This window comes from Juglans regia, chromosome 4, assembly GCF_001411555.2.
Source record: "Juglans regia cultivar Chandler chromosome 4, Walnut 2.0, whole genome shotgun sequence".
Classification (NCBI taxonomy): Eukaryota; Viridiplantae; Streptophyta; class Magnoliopsida; order Fagales; family Juglandaceae; genus Juglans; species Juglans regia.
This window is the reverse complement of record NC_049904.1, coordinates 31,840,317-31,861,696: the sequence shown is the minus strand read 5'-3', so window position 1 is coordinate 31,861,696 and position 21,380 is coordinate 31,840,317. Positions and strand designations below refer to the sequence as shown.

Genomic DNA, 21,380 nt, shown 5'->3' with positions numbered 1-21,380 from the left:
AGGAATGCAATGCACACAAGGGATATTTTGTAGAATAGAAAGTATGAAAGTTGAGATAAATTTTAGGTTTTGAATGGCCAGTCTTACTTCTAGTCAACATTGGATGAGTTGGAGGATTTATAGGTGTTGGAGTAGGTTGTAGAGAAGTGGCTGCAGTAGAACTAGAGGTTGACAAAGGAGTGGCACAAGGTGAGTTCAAAGGAGGATCAACAGAGGAGGCTAAAGGAGAAATATTTATATGAATTGAAGACTGAGGCATATCAGGTAAAATGGAAGGGTTAGAAATAGGTACCTAAATCTGAGATGAGGAATTTGTAGAAGAACCATCCTTGGCAACAGACTCAAATACACACGGCTTCAATAGAGATGAAGTGCAGGATTTGGCAGGGAACAAAGTTTCATCAAACACCACATGTCGACTAAGATATACACGATTGGAGAGAGGATCATAACATCTATAGCCCCGAGAATTGGAACTATTGCCAAGAAAAATACATTGTTTAGACCTAAACTGAAGTTTGTGATTGTTATATGGTCATAACAATAGATAGCATGCACAGCCAAAGGATTTCATAAATGTATAACCTGACTCTGATACCATGTAAGATAATTCAAGAAATGGGAATTGGCAGCTTTATTCTAGAGTTGTCCATACGAATATTAATATAGAAGAGTTTGTCACAATTGTAGTTACAATATAAAATCTATGAAGATTTGTAGAAATCAGAAATACAAGTTTGAATTCAAATATTTAAAAATACACAAGCAGTTAAGATAAGGATGTGGACTGAGGTTGTTGAGACTTTGAATTATCTAATAATATTTAAAAATACACATGCAGTTTTATATAAAATGTTGAGTGTCGTTAGTGAATAGTAACTGATGGATAGATTATTCACACACACACACATATATATAACCTATTTAAGTATATAACGGAACGTCACTCCAACTAAAATTGAATTCGAACATCATGCATGCACATTCCTCTTAAATCAAAGGGAAGCTTAAAATTTAAACCACAGTATGACTTTGATTATATTTTTATTTTTATTTTTTAATTTCTTTTAACATGAGGCCTCAATGGCTTGTCAAGATCTCTTTTTTTTTTCTTTTTATTTTTTGGTGAGGCAAAATAAAACATGGAAGTAAATTAAGTTTTCGGGAATAAAATACAGAATCAACATGGGTAGAAATTGGGTTGAATATGGTACGATTATATGAGTGGAACTTTGATCAGTAGCAAACTAATAATTGAATTTGGATCACATGCATCTGGCACACAAAAATCAGAGCATCCAGCTTGCTCTTTTCAGCAGTACTTCAATTGCTAGCCTAATGTGTGATACAGGAACTCAAGAGTAGTCCGAACTCTTTGGAGGACTCTCCTGATTAATGCATTAACCCACTACCAGATTTCATTTGTTTGGCCAACTCAAACAGATTGCAGGAAGCTGTCATTTATCACAAGCCCTTTTGATACAGAACAACCGGACATATGACCCAAGAGGTATTTAACTAGCTATAGCCTGAGGCCCTGAACAACGTAGGGCATGCCACTGCCTCGATCTGTGGAAGACAAATTTGGGAACGAGCCGAATATTAAAGATATGAATCTCGTTCCTTTTTAAGTTAATGAGGGATTTCCCAGTTTCCAGAGCCTCCATCCTCTTAAAGAACTCGCACGGGTATCATCCATCAGTTCTGCTTTATTTCGTGAAGCATTTCCACCACTTTTTTCATTTTTGGCCGCTTAGCTGGTGTGTAGTCGGTGCAGAGTAATGCCACCTTCAGAGCTGCAAGCATCTCCTTCCTCCAACTAAAAGAAACTGTACTAAGCCTTGCATCAAGTATCTGCTCTGGGGTTTCCCCTCGTGCTGGAGCAGTATGAACCCACTTCACCAAGTCTACCCCTTCACCAAAAGCCTCATCAACTGGTACTCGGGTAGTAAGGATCTCAAGCAAAACTACACCATAGCTATAAACATTTCCTGGTGCTGTAACTTGCATTGTATATGCATATTCTATGATGACAAAGAAAAAAGAATCGAAGATGAGAGAAGGTGTAGCTGGTGTAAAAATGTCAGAACAACAGTATATATACACAGAGCTATCGAATGCATAAGAGATACCTGGTGGAATATAGCCAAATGAGCCTGCAACGGCACTAATACTTGCAGTGCCTTTGGACGGATCTAAGAGCTTCGATATCTCAATCTCCCCAACCAAAGGCTTGGAATTAGAATCCAAAAGAACATTGCCAGAAGAAATATCAAGGTGGATAATTGCCACATTATGAAGGAAAGCTAACCCTTCTGCCACGCCGACAGCAATAGAGAGTCGTGTAGGCCAGTCAGGTTCATATTCGGGTTGCTTGGTAGATTCATGAAGCAGCTGGGCTAATGTCCCATTCGGTAAGTGATGATGGATTAAAAGAGCAACATCTTCGTAAATAACATATCCAACAGGCCGCACTAGATTTTCATGACAGAGTTTGCTGAGCCTTTCGAGCTCTCTAATCATCTTGCTCTGGTGATGAATGATAGTCTGGTCCATGGATTTAAGTCTCTTCACCGACAGAACTAGCCCAGAAGGCATAACTGCCTTGTAAACGGTGCTGAAAGTCCCACTGATGAGTTTATTCGAATCCTTCAAAGTTGCTTTTACAACAGCATCAAGATCAATTGCTTGTCTGAGATTCTCAACAAAGACATTGCCTGCTAGTATCATTGGTCGATTATTGGTTACATCATCTTCAATTCCGGCAGCTTTGGCTTCTTTTTCTTGTCTCTCTCTCATCATAAACAGGACAACAACTACAGTTACTGATGTAAAAACCGCCAAACCAGAACCAATAACAGCTAGTATGATCTTGTAAGAGACCTTGTGATGGTAATTCTCACTGTCAGAACTATGAGAGCTTGCACATGGAGGTGTCAATGGCTCTCCACAGAGCTCTATGTTCCCTAGAAAGCTTGATTTTGGACTCTTTTGGAATGGTACAAAATTGGGTATTGGGCCAGTGAGCAGATTATTTGAGAAATTGACCTCTATCAAGCTCAACATGCCCTTAAATGAAGATGGGATATTACCGGAGAGCCTATTATTAGAGACATCCAAAGAAACCAGCTTGTCCAGTTTCCCTAACTCAAGAGGCAGCGGCCCATGGAGATGATTGAAGCTCAAATTTAATGCTATCTGTAAGTTTTTTATATGACCAATCTCAGGAGGTATTGCTCCACTTAAATAGTTACTACCCATTTGCAATTCAAGGAGTTTCACACAGTTTCCAATTTCATGAGGTATCTCCCCTCTTATTGAGTTCTGATCCAAGAGCAAGTACTGCAATTTTGACATGTTGCAGATTTCATTTGGTATACTGCCATTGAATCTATTATTGCTTAGATCAAGCTTGTTAAGACTCTTACAACCAAGAATTGATTTCGGAATATCACCAAACAAACTGTTGCCAGAGAGAATCAATTCCTGCAGATCCACGAGCTGTCCAAGCTCCTGAGGAATAGTTCCAGTAAATCCGTTAGAGGCCAAATTTAGGAGGGTGAGATTAGAGCATTGCGAAAACTCTGGGACAACATCCCCAGAGAGCTTGTTATTATCTGCCTCAAAGTATGTAAGGCTACTAATATTTCCAATCGCCTTAGGAATGGTGCCTACAAGATCATTGTTGCCTATTCGGATACTAGAAAGGCCTTTGCAGTTCCCAATTTCTTCAGGAAGATCACTGCTTAATTTATTCTGGGTCAGAATCAGGACTTCCAGCTTTCCCAAAACAAAAATGCTCTTAGGTATCGGTCCTTCAAGCAGGTTTGAATGTAGATTCAGCGATTGAAGCTCGGAAACCAAGCCCAGATTATCCGGGATTTTACCCCCTAAATCATTCTCATAGGCTGTGAAAATTCTGAGGTTGGTCAAGTTGCCCACCCAAATTGGGATAGAACCACTCAGTTTATTACTAGAAATTTGAAAAGCCTGTAACTTTTCAAGGCCCTGAAGCTCGTCTGGTATTTCTCCTACAAGCAAGTTGTTCGAAAGATTCAATGTTCTAAGGTTGTTGAGACTACCCAATTCTCTAGGAATTGAACCATCGAACTTATTCAATGACAAGTCAAGAAATTCAAGCTCAGATAAATTCCCAAACGCTGAAGGAATTGATCCGTGGAAATCATTACTAGAAAGGTCAAGCCACTTCAAAGCTTTGAGCTCAGAAATTAGAGTCGCATTACCTCGGAGGTTTCGGCGAGAAAGATCAAGCCTTTCCACCATCGAATTGTTCAAACCGCAGCCAATGCCGGGCCAAGAGCAGTAATCTGAGTAGTTGGCTCCCCATCCAGGTATTCCAAGCTCGTTGTTAATGGATAACAGCGTAGTTTGATCATGGAGCTGAGCACCCACAAGCTGAAGTTTTGATATAAACCCAACTAGCAAAAGAGAGAACAAGCAAAAAACTGCCATCAGTGGGCTGCCTTCTTTCGCAGGGTTAACTATGGTGAAATAACTCAGATTTTCTTCCCCAAGCTCAAAAACAGTGATCAAAAGGCCAAAATATTGAGAATCCAACTTCTCTTATGATTATTTTCTTCCTCAAAATTTATTCTCGCTAACTGCTTGTATCACCCACTTCAATGGAAATTCTGAGCTCCTTTTGAGAACCATAGAAGGCACCCACCAAGAAAACAAAAATGCCCAGAAATATAAGACCCCTCACGTCTCGACTTTTTCAAGAAACCCCATTTTAGATTTTGTTGAAACCCAGGAATTACAGAGCACACCAATCCCTTAATTTCGGGGGGAAAACTGTACCAATCAAGACTCAGGACCAAAACTCAAAGAGACCCATATCTAAGGGAAAGCTTCCAAGAACCAGAACAAGAAGAAACAGACAAAAGAGATACAAAAGGACCTGCATTATGGAACATGAGTCTAGTATGAAATGCGAATCGTTCTATCGAGAAAGAACATGGTTGTAGAGCCAAACACGAAAATGACTGGAGAGGCAGGGCTGCTGTGATGGTTTGAACGGAGGTAACGAGAGACTAGATAGAAAGGAGAAAAAAAAAAAAAGAGTAAAGGGGACAATGCTTTGTCACAGGCTTCACGGGCTAGGTGTTTTTCTTTTTCTTACACACGCATACGCCCAACGAGAAGAGAAAACAGAGAGATTTGTGGGTCTGAAGATTAGAAATCAGGAATGAAATTCTTCTCTCACGCCCGCAGGCTTTCACGAGAAACGGGCTGTGATGAGTGAATGAATTGAAGGCTACATAAACACTCCCACGGCCCCACAGTCCCACTGACAAAGTATCAACGTATCATGGGATATTAAATACATCCAAAGGTCATTTCCAAGTATTCAGAATAGCCTCCATATTTTTATGAACAATAGTGGTAGGCACACCCACACTGTTGACGTTCGTACATATATTAATAATTTATTCCTTTTTCGATAATTTTGAAAATGGAGTCTTCATATTTTCAATCCCTGTTGAAAATTTAAACCCAATTGAAGAGTTCAAAACTAATAAATTATTTTAATTTTTGCGAAAACTGGAAGGAAGAAAAACTTTTTAGATTAGCAAATTTCATGAGACATCGAATAGGAAAATTCTATTTATCACTCTAAGTGTAGCGTCATTATAACACTATTAATATGACATAAATTTAAGAAAATATATTTTTTAATGTTTAATATGGTATGCAAATTGAATCACAAATAATAATAAAATCCTAGGCACCTCTTTCCCTCTCACTCTCATAAAAAATCAAGAGTTCTAAATCTGATTTTCATCGGAGGGGAAGAGGCCTCGACTTCCTCTTCCTCCTCCTCCCCTCCTTCCTCTATTCACTCACTTTGTCTATCAAAATTTTTTTACTTAGTTCTATTTTGCTTTCTTTAATGTTGAAAAAGACAGATCCACAGTTTTCTGTCAACTCCCTAGAAACACGTGTGATACAAGTAGATTCACAAGTCAAAAATCGTTTAAAGGAAAGTGGTGGTTTTGCGAAAATCACCGCCCGTGGTTATCTATAGCTTTCTGACAACTCCCTGGAGACACGTGTGGCACAAGCAGATTCACGAGTCGAAAAATCGTTCAGAGGAAAATGTTGGTTTTGCGAAAATCACCGCACGTGGTTCTCACCTGTCGCCCACATCTGCACGTGGTCCTCACGCACCACCCCTTCTGGCAGCTCTTCTTGACACACGTGCCAAATCACCGGACTCACCACTATAAACCTTTCAAATCTGACCTTTATGTATGAAAATATATAAGTGTGTTGCCTTCACGAGTCGTCACAGATTCCAAATTCTACAGGAGTTGGTCCAAATTGTTATCTGTCATTTTTTACATCTATCTTACTATTTTCATTTTTGGTTTCCTTTTTGTTAATTAAAGAAAAAAGTTCATCTCTCGGACGTTTATCTGTAGAGGTTAAGTCATCTCTTCTATGAAGGGTAAGGTTGAGTTTCTGTTTAGGTAGAAAATATTGTCTCTTATACATTTGTCTATAGTAGAAAGTATCAACAATAATAAAGTTCATACTAATCACAAAAGGAAATAGTGTACTGATGGAGTTCCAAATGCATTATTTTAGTTTATGATATCATGTTTGATATGGGAACATCTTAAAATATATCCAGTCATGAATATAAATTTTTCTAATAAATGAATGATAACAATTTTCCTTAATATATATATATATATGGTATGCAAATCAATATCTGTTACATCCATAATATTACAAGGGTGTTATATTGTAATAACACTCCATTGAAAGTTCTTATTTTCAGCATTCAAACAAATTATATATAATTTTTTCAATGCTAAACATTGCAGAAGAAAATATTAATACGAGAATTAGAACGAGCAGTGCTACTCTACCACCTGAGTAGTACCGCTCATTGTTACCGATAATGTGTTTAGTATTTTTTTTTTATTCACATTTTTTTAATATATTTAAAGTTTTTTTTTTTAAAAAAATACACTAATACAGTTAGAATTATTTTCTTAATCACTAAATAAAAATTTAAAAAAAAATTTCCCAAGCGGTCACCTAGAGTGGTAACCTTAAGCCGGCAAAACAGCTTTTTCCAATTAGAAAATGGGAAAGGTTTATGGGAGGCTTCCTTCGTCACTCAATAATCACAATTGTAAAAACATAAAAATAAAATGCAGTTGCAACTTGCAAGACTCGAGGGCCAAGAGACTGTCTCTGTGTCTCTAAGAAAGAAATGAACAAATCTGTCCATGCAGATTCCAAACACAACTCCATGTTTGCTGCAGAGAGAAATTCAGAAATCCCGGAAGGGTGCACAGGACCAACCAAAAAATAAATAAAATATTTTGAAGGGTAATATATATATATATATATATATAATATATAATCTCCTGCATTTTCTCTAAGAGGACCAATATATACGAACACAACCATTAATTTACAACCATTTTATAACAAAATATTAATTTTTTCAATTCAAACACGCCAAAGTCAAAATAATAATAGACATAACAAATAATAATAGTAAGATATAAAGGCTTTCAAATAACACATGCAATTTATTTCGATCATTCAATAATTATATTTAGATTGCGTTTGGATGTTGAAGTGAGTTGAGTTAAGTTGAGTTGAGATAATAAAATATTGTTAGAATATTATTTATTATTATTATTATTATTTTGAGATTTGAAAAAGTTGAATTGTTTATTATATTTTATGTTAGGATTTGAAAAAATTATAATGATGAATTGAGATGAGTTGAGAGGAGTTGTGATTCCAAACGAAGCCTAAAGGCCTTTACATACACTACACACATTTACGTACGTAATATAATTTAATTTGGAATAAAAACTTTAAATTGTAAAAAATATATATATTTAATTGCATGATTATGCACTTACCATTTTTATTATTTCTTAAGAAAAGGTTGCCTTCATAAAGCTCCGGCCACAACCCTCCTTCCTCTTCATGTATAATGACCAATGATCGTTAATTGATGAGATGAACTGCTTTGAAGAAAAAGACATGAATATATAATTAATTAAAGATATTATAAATGATAAAAAAGATGGTGGAGACAAGACGATAAGTTTAAGCAACAAGGAATAATGAGAGATCAGAAGAGAACGTAAGCTGAGAATATTGATCTGTACAAAGTAAAAACAGCTTCTAATAGAAAGTAAAAGGTATTGCGGATCAAACTCATTAGTGTAGGAGTTTTTGAATTTTTTTCTTAAAACAATCATGATTTTGTCACCTACATGTATTTTACGTAATATTGAATAGGAAAATGAAAGTTTGACCGATAAAGTGATTGATTGAATTTTTATTTTTATTTTTTAAATTTTTTTACTTACTGATTCAATAAGTTATTATTAGTGAATTGAAATTTTTATTGTATTTTTTAAAAATATTTAAAGATGTATAAAAAATAATTGAAAGAAAAAAAAGTGCACTTGTCTGACGTGAATAGTAATAAAAAAATAATAATAGAATATTAAATAGTAGTAAAAAGTAAGTAAAAAATAATTAATAGTAATAAAAAATAGATGAAAAGTAATAATAAAGTAAATAATAATAGTAAGTGTTTGAGAGTACTTGAATGAGTAATGCTACATACAGTCGCGGAGTGCGCAAACATCATACAGTCGCTTAGAAAAAGAATAAGGTTCACTATTAAGAAGTTAATTTATTTTCGTATGGGTCTCGTATTTATTCATTTTTTTAAAATTAATTGTAATGCGCTTGCGCACTCACAACTACGACTATCATGTATATTATGCATATATGTGAACCCCACAAAAAGGAATCATTAATCAATGAAGAATAATTAGTAGCTCTCTCGAGATTATGAAAAAAAAATCTAAGAACATTTAGACGTGTTTAGATATAGAAACAATTTTCCATTTCATTTTATCTTATCTCATAATTACAATTTTTTTAAATTAATTATTAATTTTTTATAATTTTTGGGTAATACAATACCCTTATAGATAGGTATTGCGTTTTTTTTTTTTTTTTTTTAATGCATGTTAATGTCATTAAACAGAAAAATTGATATATGAGGAGGGGTGGGGTTCCCCAACAATCGCTCCAAAGTAATAGAAAACAGTGCCAAATATATGGAGAGGGGTGGGTTTGTTTGGGAGAAATATTTTGGTCTCTACTCCTGTCCTATAAGAGGACGCCGTCTTATATAAAAAGGGAAAAGTGTTCGCAAAAAAACGAACAATAAAACTACCGCTTGAGATGGTAGTTCCTCCGCTAGAAGCAGTGGTGGTAATGGGTGCACTGTCACATATTGTCTGGAGTGGATTTTTGGAGAGATCCATTATCCCTCTTTCAAAATCACTGGTTAGGGAAAACAGTAACATAGAGTAGCCGGAATCCAAGCCGAGTCGGCAGCAACAGATCAACACAGGCGGTGGTGGCACGTGTATGACACGCACTGTCTAAAGAGGTGAACGGACGAGCAGACCTGAAGGATCTGAGGCCTCTGAGATTGGTGGGGCTGCGCGTGGCCGCCAAAGCTCCTTTGGTATTCAACTGCGACTGAAAATACCGCACGATTGTGACTGCACGTGCATCAAACTCACTGGGCAGATTCGCATTCTTCTTTTGCGAGCATGAAGATCGGCGACCAGATAGGCTGAAATGACGTTGTGTGTTGGTCGGAGGTTGTCGGAAGGCAATAGATAAGGGAGGATTGACGCTAAGGAGAGAAAACTAGATAAAAAGAAAAGAAAAAAAAAAACAGACAACAAACTATAAACATTAAAAAGCCTTTGAGGCTAGCTAGGGAAGAAGGTGATCGGAGCCTAAACTCTGAACCTCCTCCGCCCAGTGAAAACAAATGATTGGTAAACTTCATAATTTATACCATTTATTTTGTTCTCTTAACAGGATATCACGTTGTGGTGTTACATGATTTATTAAAAAAATTTAAAAATATAAATATAAAATAGTATAAAAAATTTAAGATTTTAATATTCATATTTTTATATTTTCAAACATCATTTTATTTTAAACATATATTTTTTTAATATTTTTAATAAGTAGGATAAAATGAATGTGTAGTAAAGGACATAATAGCATTAATACTCTTGGGTTGTAATCAAACATTGGGAACAACGTACCGTCCTTGAATATCGGGAAGGGCAGGAAGGAAACTATACGTCCTGTCGTATATATAAATACAGTAGTCCACGACATGAGGACTGCCCTGCTGAGAAATTGGGACAAACCTAGGAACTACAAATGTTGAGTAGTCCAAGCTGTGCTTGTAGTTAATTTGTTGTGATTTGGTGATCTTATTAATTATTAATCTCAACAAATAGTTTAGTTTTTGTTTGCTCTGAAATGTCGATATTATTTATATTTTATTTCCTAGTTTTCAAAATCACTTTGAAAGCAAACTTTGTCGTCTAATTGTTCCTCACGCGTTATCATTCTATTTTTTTGTTTAATACTTTAATATATTTTCTTTCTAAACTTTTCATTAAATATTGAAAGTCTCCATATATATATATATATATATATATATATTTTGATATTGTGAACCTCTTTAAGGCAGGGATCTTTAGATCCATTCTTGTAGGGTAAATCTCAATCTCATGTATCGCATCTTCAAAAGTTTTTTTACATAAAATTGATTAAATCGCTAACTTTTGATTAAGGTGTGTGATCCCAAAATATTATTTGCACCAATAAAATATTAAATATTAACCTTGAAGAAAAAAAAAATCTCCAATATTTCATGGAAACAAAGTTGCAATCGAGCTCAATTGGTGAAATATGATGATCATTGTACTCAAACTTTGCTTTAAATTATTGTTTTAAAAAATATTATTTTATTATTTTAATCATTTTAATAACATTATATATCAAAATAATAATAATAATAATAATTTAAAATGACGATATATAATATTTTTTAAAATTATTTTAGGGAGCCGATTTTTAGGTTTTTTTTTAATTTCTAAAAGGTGAGTTATTTAAAAAGATTCTATTCTAAATGTTCACAAACGAGTAAGACAATGAATCCTAACAACATGATTTAAAGTATTAATTTCTAAATATAGAAATTGGGAAAATATGAATTCTCATGACAAAGGAATGTGCTAGTCATGTCTATGTTACACTTGAGGGTGGTTGGAGAAAACATTGTATAATCAATAGCCACTCACACATGGATTGTTTGCAAGGTAGGATTAGATTACACAAATAATTTTAGAAAATTACAAGTTTTTCCCACCTTGAGGGCATACTCATAGGAAGATGCTAAAGATCCAATCAATTTGTCCAATCAGTTCCGCTTATGTCTACGAAAAATGTCGAAAGTTAAGATTGAAATTGTTCCCATAACAACTTACCAAAGAAAGCAGCCATTTCAGTGACATTGCACATAGTCACTTCTCTTGCTACCATTATAGAAATCATGTCACGTCTTCTATTCAAAAGGTGGCTAAAAAGATGACATATATATATATATATATATATATATATATATATATAGGGAATGATTGTTTAATTAACCAATTTTGAGAAGGAAAAAAAATCAAATTTATATTTTTGAGAAATACTTTAATCACAAATGAATTAAAGAAAAATAAATATACAAAGTGACGTAGTTTGATGTGGTATACTAAATTATAAAGTTATTTTTAACATAAAATAAATTTAACAATTTATATAAAATCATATCAGTTTGTGAATTTATTTTTATATATCAGACTTCGATACATTTTTTTGAAGCACGTCATTCACTATTCACTACTTCTTCTTCTTGTTCTAAGATATGAATCTAATATCTATGAACTTTGTGTGTGAAGTATTTAGGGACTATCATCAAAGGGAAGGCAAAGTGAATTATTTTCGTATAGGAAGTGGGGGCCCTAGTAATGGGCAAAGGTCGTGGCATCTTGCAGACAAAGTAGGGACAGGACATGTCTGCATGACAGGTTGGCAAAGTAAGCTGACCACCACCATATATTATGGTAAATAATAATAAATAAATAAAAACATACAAATTTTTTAAGACAAAGGCAGCAGCAAAACGTTTTAAAATTTATCTTCTGAGAAAAATCTTTCGGCTACATTATTAACTTTAGGAAAATGACAGCAAAGAAAAAATCATGGTATGTGCTCTCAGCACCTTTTGCTTATGGATCGCTACCGATAGAATAATATTACTATCTATTTTATATTTCTATTATTTATAAAATCATTAAAAAAATATTTTATATCAATTAATGTGATTGAAATGATAAAATTTAATGTGAAAAAAAAATATTTCTTTAATGAATATTTGAGTCTCGAATCTGAACACGAAAATAGAATACAAAAAGGCTAAAAATAAGGTGCTGTTTTTTAGCATCTTATGTTCTATTTTTATGTTTAAATAATATTAGATATAACCACGTACTCATTTAAAAACAAATATTTATTATTAAAAAAATTATTTTTTCATATGAATTTCATATTTATTTTTTATTTTTAAAAAAGTTTACACACTCTAAAACTACAAATATAATTTCTTCAACTTCGTTTGGTTACTAAATCTCATTATTATAATTTTTTCAAATTCTAACATAAAATATAATGAATAATTTATTTTTTTAAAATTTTAAAATAATAATAATATTAAAAAATAATATTATAATAATATTTTATCATCTCAATTCAGAATTCAAATGCAATCTAATCTACGTATGCATGATGGCTTAAACATAATTTCGGCGTGTGAAAACCATACCTTTCTTAATGGGGTTGGATTCCCCCCGAGCCGAGGGGGGCATGTGTGACCTTGTTCAGTTGTTCTAAAAGGAAAAGTGGGGGAAAATCAAACTTTTGGAGACCAAATTTAAAACCAAACTTTATGTAAGTCTTAGAAATTAATAATGCTGCCTTGTACTTCCTTTTTACGTAATCACAACTTTAATCAAATTTAAGAAATGCCAGAACGTAGATCAAGGCGGGAATTGTGCAAGAATCAAGGAATATGTTAAAAAGGTCGTATTATAGACATGGCAATGTCATCATGGCACCACTTTACCAACACACAGGGCGGGTTCTAATGATTTTTATTTTAATTTTGCAAGAAAAAATTTCCCTTTTTCTTTTGCCACTTGTTTCTTCTTCATCATAAGTAATAATTACAGTTACAAAGATTATGTAACTTATGTTTGAGTTATAATAAACAGAGGAAATAAAACAGAGACAAGAGAATTTGAGCTGATAGGCTTCCTTTGTTTATAACTCTTATATAGTATCAGCATCATGTTCTGAGTTTAAATTTTAACTCTATATTCTATCTATTTGATTAAATATTTCAAATATTGAGTCTATTTATTCAAGAAAATACTGATCCACACGTGAGATGGAATGTTAATAATATAATACAAATAATAAAAATCTACCTCTTCTCATCAGCTTTAAATTTTTAAGATAAGTGATGATTTTACAAATTACCCGCATTTCTTTTAAAAAAATAAGTAATAATGAGATTTATATGAAAAAAAATTTTAATAATAAATTATATATTTTTTTAAATAATCTATAAAATTATATCTAATATTATTTATTTATTTTTATAAGAACATTAATCTTTTCAAACGATAATTAATGATGTAAATGCTTGCAAGACAACGAAAGAGAGTAATAACGGTAGAGAGGTCAGTGGGCAGATGCTTTTGCCAAAAACAGCATCAAATAAGGGAATTTGATTATTATTTTTTTTTTCCAAAAACAGCGTTATTAATGGGGAAAAAAGGAACTTAGTAGACGGGTCTGATATTGGTGCTAATTAATCAGTGTACGAAGCAACATAGAGTAGAGGCAACAGTAGAATTAATTAAAAAGGTGACAAGAAATAATAATTAGTAGCACACAGCCATTGACTACATAAAAAGGATCACGAGACTATCTTTTCGTACAAGCCCCATCATCACTAATATCGTCAGAGCTGGTCGGAAAGAAAGTTGGGACAACTTCCATCGTGTTAGGTATATCATGACTTCGTACTGCATACGTTCTTCGACTCATGGGATTTGTACTTTGTAGTTCTCAAACTATCTATGAATACGAATAATAGAGAAATAATAATAAAATAATTTAAAAATAATTGTACTCCAAAATATACCTTTAATTTATTTGTTTAGGTTGAAAGAAAAATTGAAAATTGGTGGGTCAAATTATTATTATTATAGTTATATATAAAAAAAGAAAAATAAACATCAATACTTTTTATTATGTATGATCCATTCAATTATGTGCTGTATATATGGGAAAAATATTATATTATACATCATTTATTATTCACTGTTACTTTCCGTACCTGATATATATTTTTTTTCATAAGGTGTGGAGTGTGAAATAGTGAATAATAACTTATGAAAATAATTATTTATAGAAAAAGTTAAATAATTTCAAATATTTTTTTGTCCATTACATAATGAATATGAATATGGTTCTAGAATTGGAGGTACCATGAGATGAGAAGTTATATGGATGGGTATTTTTATTTAGTTTTTGGAACTTTGATTTATTCCGGGACAATCTATAAATTAGAAAATTAAGAGTCGTGATTATATCTAGAGTTATTTTTTTACAAATAAAATTTTATAATGTCAACAATATGAAGAGATATATATATATATATTTTACATATGGATTAATAATTATTATTTTTTCAAATATTAGAACTTTAAAAACCATGCAAGTGCAACATGTTTTTCACTCAAATAATAAGGGTAATTACATGGACAGAAAGAAGCGGCCTCTTGCTTGTACTAAAAGTCTAAAATAGATTAAATTCCACCTTTTTATTTATATATATTTGTGTTCTCTTGACACCTTTTTCAACTTTCAAAAGGACATGACTCCACTCCCATACCTTCCACCAATGGCATGTGCATGGGTGATGGGTGTGGGGGCTAAGCCACTTTTGGTGATTGTCATCCATATGACCACAAAAAAAAAATAAAAGGGGGTCTGAAAAAGCAAATGGTATTTCCCTGTAGAATCTCTATTGATTGAGATTGGGCTCTACCTTTGGTAGACACTGCATTATGAGTCTTGTATCATGGATTGTCCCACCCCTTCGGGGGCATCAAGGGTCCTAGCGCTCTCACTTTCTATGTGCCATTCATGGAATTGACATAGTTTTTTATTGTATAGATTTATATGTTAGAATTTAAAGTAAATTATATAATTTATTCTTTCTCTTATTAGTATAAGTTTTCTTTTCTAATATTTTTTAATTTCACATATGTTGGTATTAATATATATATTTTTAATTTTTAGATGACGAGCTATAGTAATTTATTAGTGATGATGTGGCTTTTTGACTGAATTCTAATTATCTATTAAAAATAACAAGTTAAAAACTAAAATTCATAAATTAATTTTTTATAAATGCATACATAAACTTGATAGATACCATTCGAATTCCACCTCTTAGAATTGAAGCTGATTCATGTCAACACTTGAAACTATTGAACTCGTCAATATATTTTATTAATTCATGTATCACGATAATTTCATATTCTTTATACTCTTATGCTTATAAAAAGGTGTCGCTGATAATTTCTACAATACAAGAAACTCGAAAGTAATGATATTGAACTCTTTTAATTTTCTTACTGTTTCTCTTTAATTAAATTTTACAGCATAGAAACGAATATTGACCTAAAATATGTAAATTGGGAAGTTGTTTAGCAGTACTTTGGGGTTGGTGCGAGTACCGAAATAACAAGAAGTATTGAAGAGATTGAACGGTCATCCAGAATGTCAGCAGTGGCCCGCGGAAGGCAGCCCGTTCTGTTTTGTTTCCTATTTTTTCAATTCAAACCCAAAAGGATATGGATCGGATTGGGCTAAGCCCAATAGATATAAATGACCTGAAGAGAAAACATAAATAAAATAAATAAATAACAAGAAATAAACAAACGGCTCTCAATTAAATTTCTTTGATTTGAAATAGATTACTTGGGTTTTTCCTGATTACCGTAATATTTTTTAGTTTTTACTTATCATTCTCATACCACACACCACATATCATTTTTTTTTTTTAATCTTACTAAATGTGTGATGTATAGATAATGAGTAGAAAAACTCAATTAATTTAGGAAGAATAAAACAAAAAAAATAAAAAAATAAAAAAAAGTATGGTATGGAGTGTGGAGATGATGAGTATCAAAACTCAATGAAGTAAATGTAAGTATGATCCATGCTTATATATATAGTAATTCTTCCCCGTTTAACTTACAAAAATAATTAATCATCACCTAAATATTTACCTAAACAATTCTGATAATAAATATCAAAAAATGAAAAAAAATTCTCATCATGTAATATATGTGGGGGGTCAATCAGCTTGATCTCCACCCATTTGTCGTGCCCCTGATCAGGCCATTGCAGTGTAGCAATGATTGGTTGCTTGCCATTATATAAAACATTAACATATGAATACTAATATAGAATATTTAGCATTAATATAATGTATTATGCCATATCTCTCTCACTCTCTCTATTTATATATATATATATTTCTCTATATGAGGAGTGCTACAACTACAAATGGATTACATAAAAATAATTCTATAAACTAACATAAATTTATGTGATCCATTAGATCTGTTTTATAATAAAAGTAACTTTACAATTTGACAAATCACATCAGTTTGTAAGATTACTTTTATATAATTATTTTATGATTAGAATATTTCTATATATATGTGTGTGTAATATTTAATCATATATATAGTACAACAAATAGAATAACTTCCACCTGAAGTATTACGTGAATGGTAAAAAAATGATATATAATTTAAATACTACATAAAAATTAAATAAAATTGATCATATATCTAATTAATTTTTTTTTAGAAGAGGACAACATCCAATTTTATTGATAACTCTCATTTATGACGGAGGAAAACCGTAATTACAATCAAGAACATGAAGTTTATAAATATTCAAGAAAGACAAAAACTCATGCCTCCAAAAAACCTAGACACAAAGCCAAAAACAAGACAAATACCAGGGTTACAAATATATTTTAATTACAAGTCTTAATTTGAACAAATAGGTGCTGGATAAATGGCTTATCTAGTACTATACTAATTGCATAAGTATCTCAAGGAATTGTATGTGACATTGCAATTTCCTAGAATTTAATAATTGATCGAGAAATGCAAAATCGCAATGTGGTTGTTCAGGGCCGGCACTCCTGATCATGATGTTTGATCTGGCTCCTCCGTATTCTCTGAAAACATGTTGTCACGAGCAGTACTCCCCAAATCAAAGTTTTGATTATCATCACAGCTTGCATCGAACATAGACAAAAGTTGATCAAGGTCACTAGCGAACCCAGAACTAGGTCGGGCATCGTAGAAATTACTTAAAACATCATCAGTATGAGCAAAGTTGTCTGGATTTCCGAGTGGAACATAATCGAGTACTGGATCATTAAATGCAGGACCTGATAGTTGAAAGCCGCGCCGATCATCATCAATATCACACCAATCAAATGCAGAGTTGGCCGAATAAGCTGGTACTGGAGCTGCAAATACACGATGATGATGATGATGATCATCCGGTCTCGTTATATTAGTGTTGAAAAACGGATCATCCGCCAAATTAGCATAATTATGCAGCCCGGTATTTTCGAATGCTATAGGCCGAAGATCGTGATGATGATCATGTTCACCAAATGCTGAGATCATCTGTCCGGAGTAGTACTGATCAAACTGACATGAAGAGTTAAGCGCATTGCTCAAATCATAATTATTAGGTACTGGAGGAACTTGATTTATGGGCAACAACGTGCGTGGTGGAGATGAAATAATCGCGAGCGCGCGGCCTCCTTGATCTGCATGATCATGATGAGGAAAGCAGCTGGTTTTTGATGGAATATCTTGCATTTCATCAGTCGACGACTTTCCTTTTGGCCGGCCCCTTACATTCTCATATATCTTGCAGAGAACCCACTTATCCAACTGCATGCATGCATATATAGATCGATAAATATCATGAAAAAGATAAAGTTATCATTGAATTAAATTGAATACCTTGCTTATTATTATATATGCCCTGATTAATTAATCATGTCCTCAAATAAATTACTTTTTTATATATGCAATAAAATATTAACTATATATTAATTTCGGTATAATATATCTATTGTTTCAAATTCGTTTTGGATAATTCTTAATTAATAAATCCCACATTTATAAATATCTTGAAATCTAAATTTAAATTACACTATTCCAACTTTTGATCCAATCATTATCCAAACACAAAAATAAAAGACACTTTCACAAATATCCAAACAAAAAATACTTTTAAAAAATTATATTTAAACATCTAATTTTCGACTGATTTACCTATTCACTTTCATATATATATATATATATATATATATAATATATATATGTATGCATATATACGTTTTCATTTTATAGAAAGGGAAATATATAATATTTATATATATACCATCATAGGTTGATCAGGAGTCCTCGGAACATTCAGGTACTCGTTGTTGACTCGGTATTCATGCATGATCCACTTGGTTTTTTTATCTTTTTTTGATTTCCCTTCATGAAATACCAGCGCCGTCTCGAACCCTATCGTCGGTCCCATCGCTGGAATGTGTTTATCTTTTCCGGTAGCCCTCCAATGTCCCGTTCCAGCTACAGTACGGTTCGGACGTCTCCCCTTGGGATACTTCCGTTCCCTTGGACTGAAAAAATACATTGGCTCATTCTCTTCTCTAACTCCATATATCTCTGCGTGTCCATGATCATGATAAAGAAAATTATATATAGATCATATTTCATTAATAATCGCTTAAAATAAATCAACATGCAACACATGAAACATGTCAAATTAAAAAGAAGAGAAATGCAATGTAGGCACGCATACAGCAAATACAAAGAGAAAAATAATAAATAAATAAAAAAAAAGAGATATATATAGAAGACGAACCAGCCAGTTGATCTGGATTGTAGTTGTAAATATTAGCATCTATGAATTTGTTTAATGGGAGAGGTTTATCCAAGACTTTGTTGATCAAATAATAACGGATGAGCTCTTCATTGGTGGGAAGAAATCGAAAACCACGCGGAAGATCATCCAAACCGAAATGACTACTCTCTTCCATCATCTTGGGATTGGTTTTCTCCTATTTTTTTCACCTTTCTTTTTCTCAATGACATCCTACAAGTATATATAGTATAATTTGGATAACTTATTTCGAATTTTAAATTTGCCGCGGAATTCAGCCTGAATATGGAAAATGTGGAGGGAGAATTCAATGTTAAATCGCCGCAAAAACTGTCGTCACTGTAGTGGCACTTATTTCATCGAATACGAAAAATCGCTGCAAAAACATTTATTGTGGCGACACAAATGTCACAATAAGTATTCTGCGATTAATTAATGTTTATTAGCAGCGAATCAGCGATACGTGAAGCGCCCGAAATAGCCTTTAACAAATTAACTGTACAAGACTATTTGCGACGAATTTTTGTCGCTGCAGATGAGCAGTGACAACAGTTTTTGCTTTGCTGAAAATGAATATTTGATCTTTTGCGGCGACGTTGTCGATTTATTATTCGCCCGCTCGTTTTGCCTTCGTCATTTCCCTCCCGTCTCCCCCCACCTCCCCCCTCTCTCTCCTCAATCGCTCTTCTCCCTGAAGCCTCCGCCGCGCACAACCCACGTCGCCGCGCACGACCCCACCATGCCCCTGCAACCTCACCTCGACGGCCACCCCCTCCTTCTCGCCCAGCCCCGCGCCGATCTCTTTCCTTTTGCCCCCCCGAATATGGCCTCACCTCTCTCTCTCTCGGATTTCTCTACTTCGCCGCTAGGGGCGCTGTTCACCATCCACACCTCGACGCCGTCGCCAGTCCTCCGTCGAAGCCCCCTTCTCCTCCACGCAAGGTCAAGCGATACAAACACGCCCTGGAGGTCTCTCTCTCTCTCTCTCTTCAGAATAAACCGTTACCATTCTCTGCACTCTCTTTATTTTGCCGAAGTTTATATTGTGGGTTGTTGTCATTCGCTTATTTGTGTTCAGCTTTGTCCTATGGAAGCGTTTAAAGTATTGTTAAAACAGAGTCTGGGTTTTTTAAATGAAGAATTTTTGGGAGTTCTTTATTGATTCATGAAAAGAGATTTGCATTTCAAGTTGAATGTTGCGACTTTCTTTGGTTTAGGATTTATTCTTGTGTTCTTGATTGGTGGAAGTTGCTTTAGTATTTATTCTTGTGTTGCTTTGACTGGACGTTGGGTTTGTTGTGGAAGATGGCTTGTACTCGTCTACTTGCCTAATCTGTGATGATAATTTCTGGGGAAGTTTTGGAATTTCTGTGGTAGCTACTAGTGTTGTTGAAGAATTATGGTCGTGTTGGAAGTTTCGGGTGATGCATCTCACTAATTGTTTGGCTTCTACACTATGCATTTTGTTTGGCTGCTTTCCTCCAGCCGTTGGTTTTTCCCCTTCTCTGTTTTTTATATCAGCTCTAATCCAGTAGTGTCATTATGGCTTTAAAGCTGTGGTATTCTTCTAGTGCTACGGGATTCTAAGTGGTTGTTTCCTCCCTCACATTCTATATAGTGGGCTATTTGCAAATAGTAAATTTTTATTTTATTGATGAAATAGGGGCAAAATTGATTTTAGTAGAATGTGAGGAGTCAAAACTGACAACAGATCCAACCTTGGAAGTACTAATTAGTAATTTATATTACATTTATATTTAGATTATTGCAGATGCTTTTACAGCCATGATGATACCACTCATCTGATTCTAAAGTACATAACTTGATTATTTAGATTCTTGATTACTCTTCACTATGCATTTTTTACTTAATGTGCAAAAAATATATCTGTTAGGCTATGATGTAGATAATTGCCTATGGATGGATCAGATTTATACTGCTTGGGGATGTGATTAGAAACATTACAAATTTAGAGAGGTTAATTGTAAGAACCAAAATAGTAATATAGGATATTTTAATATTTGTCATGGCTCTTTTCTTGAAGTTTCTTATCACCGTAATTTCTTCATCTAAATCTCAATGATTGCTTTGAGACATTCACTAAGCTGTCCCTTTATATTTTAGCTACTCAAGAGAATAGTAGCTATAAATAATAACAAGTACTTAAATAATATTGATTGAAGTTTCCAAACGCTAATGTTATTCCTTGTTTTTTTCATTTTTGTCAAACCAGCCCCAGGACTCCCTAAAGAACTATTTTGGCTATACAAATGTGAGGTTTTTATCTCTCTCTCTATATAGGCTGTGATACGGACATAAATAAAATCATGTTCCACATTATATATAATCGCTTTGATGTT

The 21,380-nt window shown here is 33.4% G+C and overlaps 2 protein-coding genes across 2 annotated transcripts; both read right to left on the bottom strand.

Annotated features, from left to right (window-relative positions):
• Positions 1 to 1,196: 1,196 nt before the first annotated feature.
• LOC109003510 (leucine-rich repeat receptor-like tyrosine-protein kinase PXC3) lies at positions 1,197 to 5,240 on the bottom strand. The gene is made up of 2 exons (XM_018981659.2): positions 2,133 to 5,240; positions 1,197 to 2,024 (listed from the first exon to the last, which is right to left on the bottom strand). The coding sequence occupies exons 1-2, from the start codon at positions 4,471 to 4,473 to the stop codon at positions 1,699 to 1,701; spliced, it is 2,667 nt and encodes an 888-aa protein (XP_018837204.2). The 5' UTR covers positions 4,474 to 5,240; the 3' UTR covers positions 1,197 to 1,698.
• Positions 5,241 to 17,249: 12,009 nt separating this feature from the next.
• LOC109003507 (NAC domain-containing protein 2-like) lies at positions 17,250 to 18,657 on the bottom strand. The gene is made up of 2 exons (XM_018981658.2): positions 18,511 to 18,657; positions 17,250 to 18,014 (listed from the first exon to the last, which is right to left on the bottom strand). Exons 1-2 carry the CDS (start codon positions 18,655 to 18,657, stop codon positions 17,250 to 17,252), a joined length of 912 nt encoding a protein of 303 aa, XP_018837203.1.
• Between the last annotated feature and the right edge of the window lie 2,723 nt (positions 18,658 to 21,380).

Bases quoted from the DNA above. Each gene is read 5' to 3' on its own strand.
- LOC109003510 (XM_018981659.2), bottom strand. From the start codon at position 4,473: ATGGCAGTTTTTTGCTTGTTCTCTCTTTTGCTAGTTGGGTTTATATCA. The intron at 2,025-2,132 runs GTATCTCTTATG...TTGTCATCATAG, and splicing joins ATTTGGCTATATTCCACCAG to AATATGCATATACAATGCAA.
- LOC109003507 (XM_018981658.2), bottom strand. From the start codon at position 18,657: ATGGGACCGACGATAGGGTTCGAGACGGCGCTGGTATTTCATGAAGGG. The intron at 18,015-18,510 runs GTATATATATAA...GCATGCATGCAG, and splicing joins CTCCTGATCAACCTATGATG to TTGGATAAGTGGGTTCTCTG.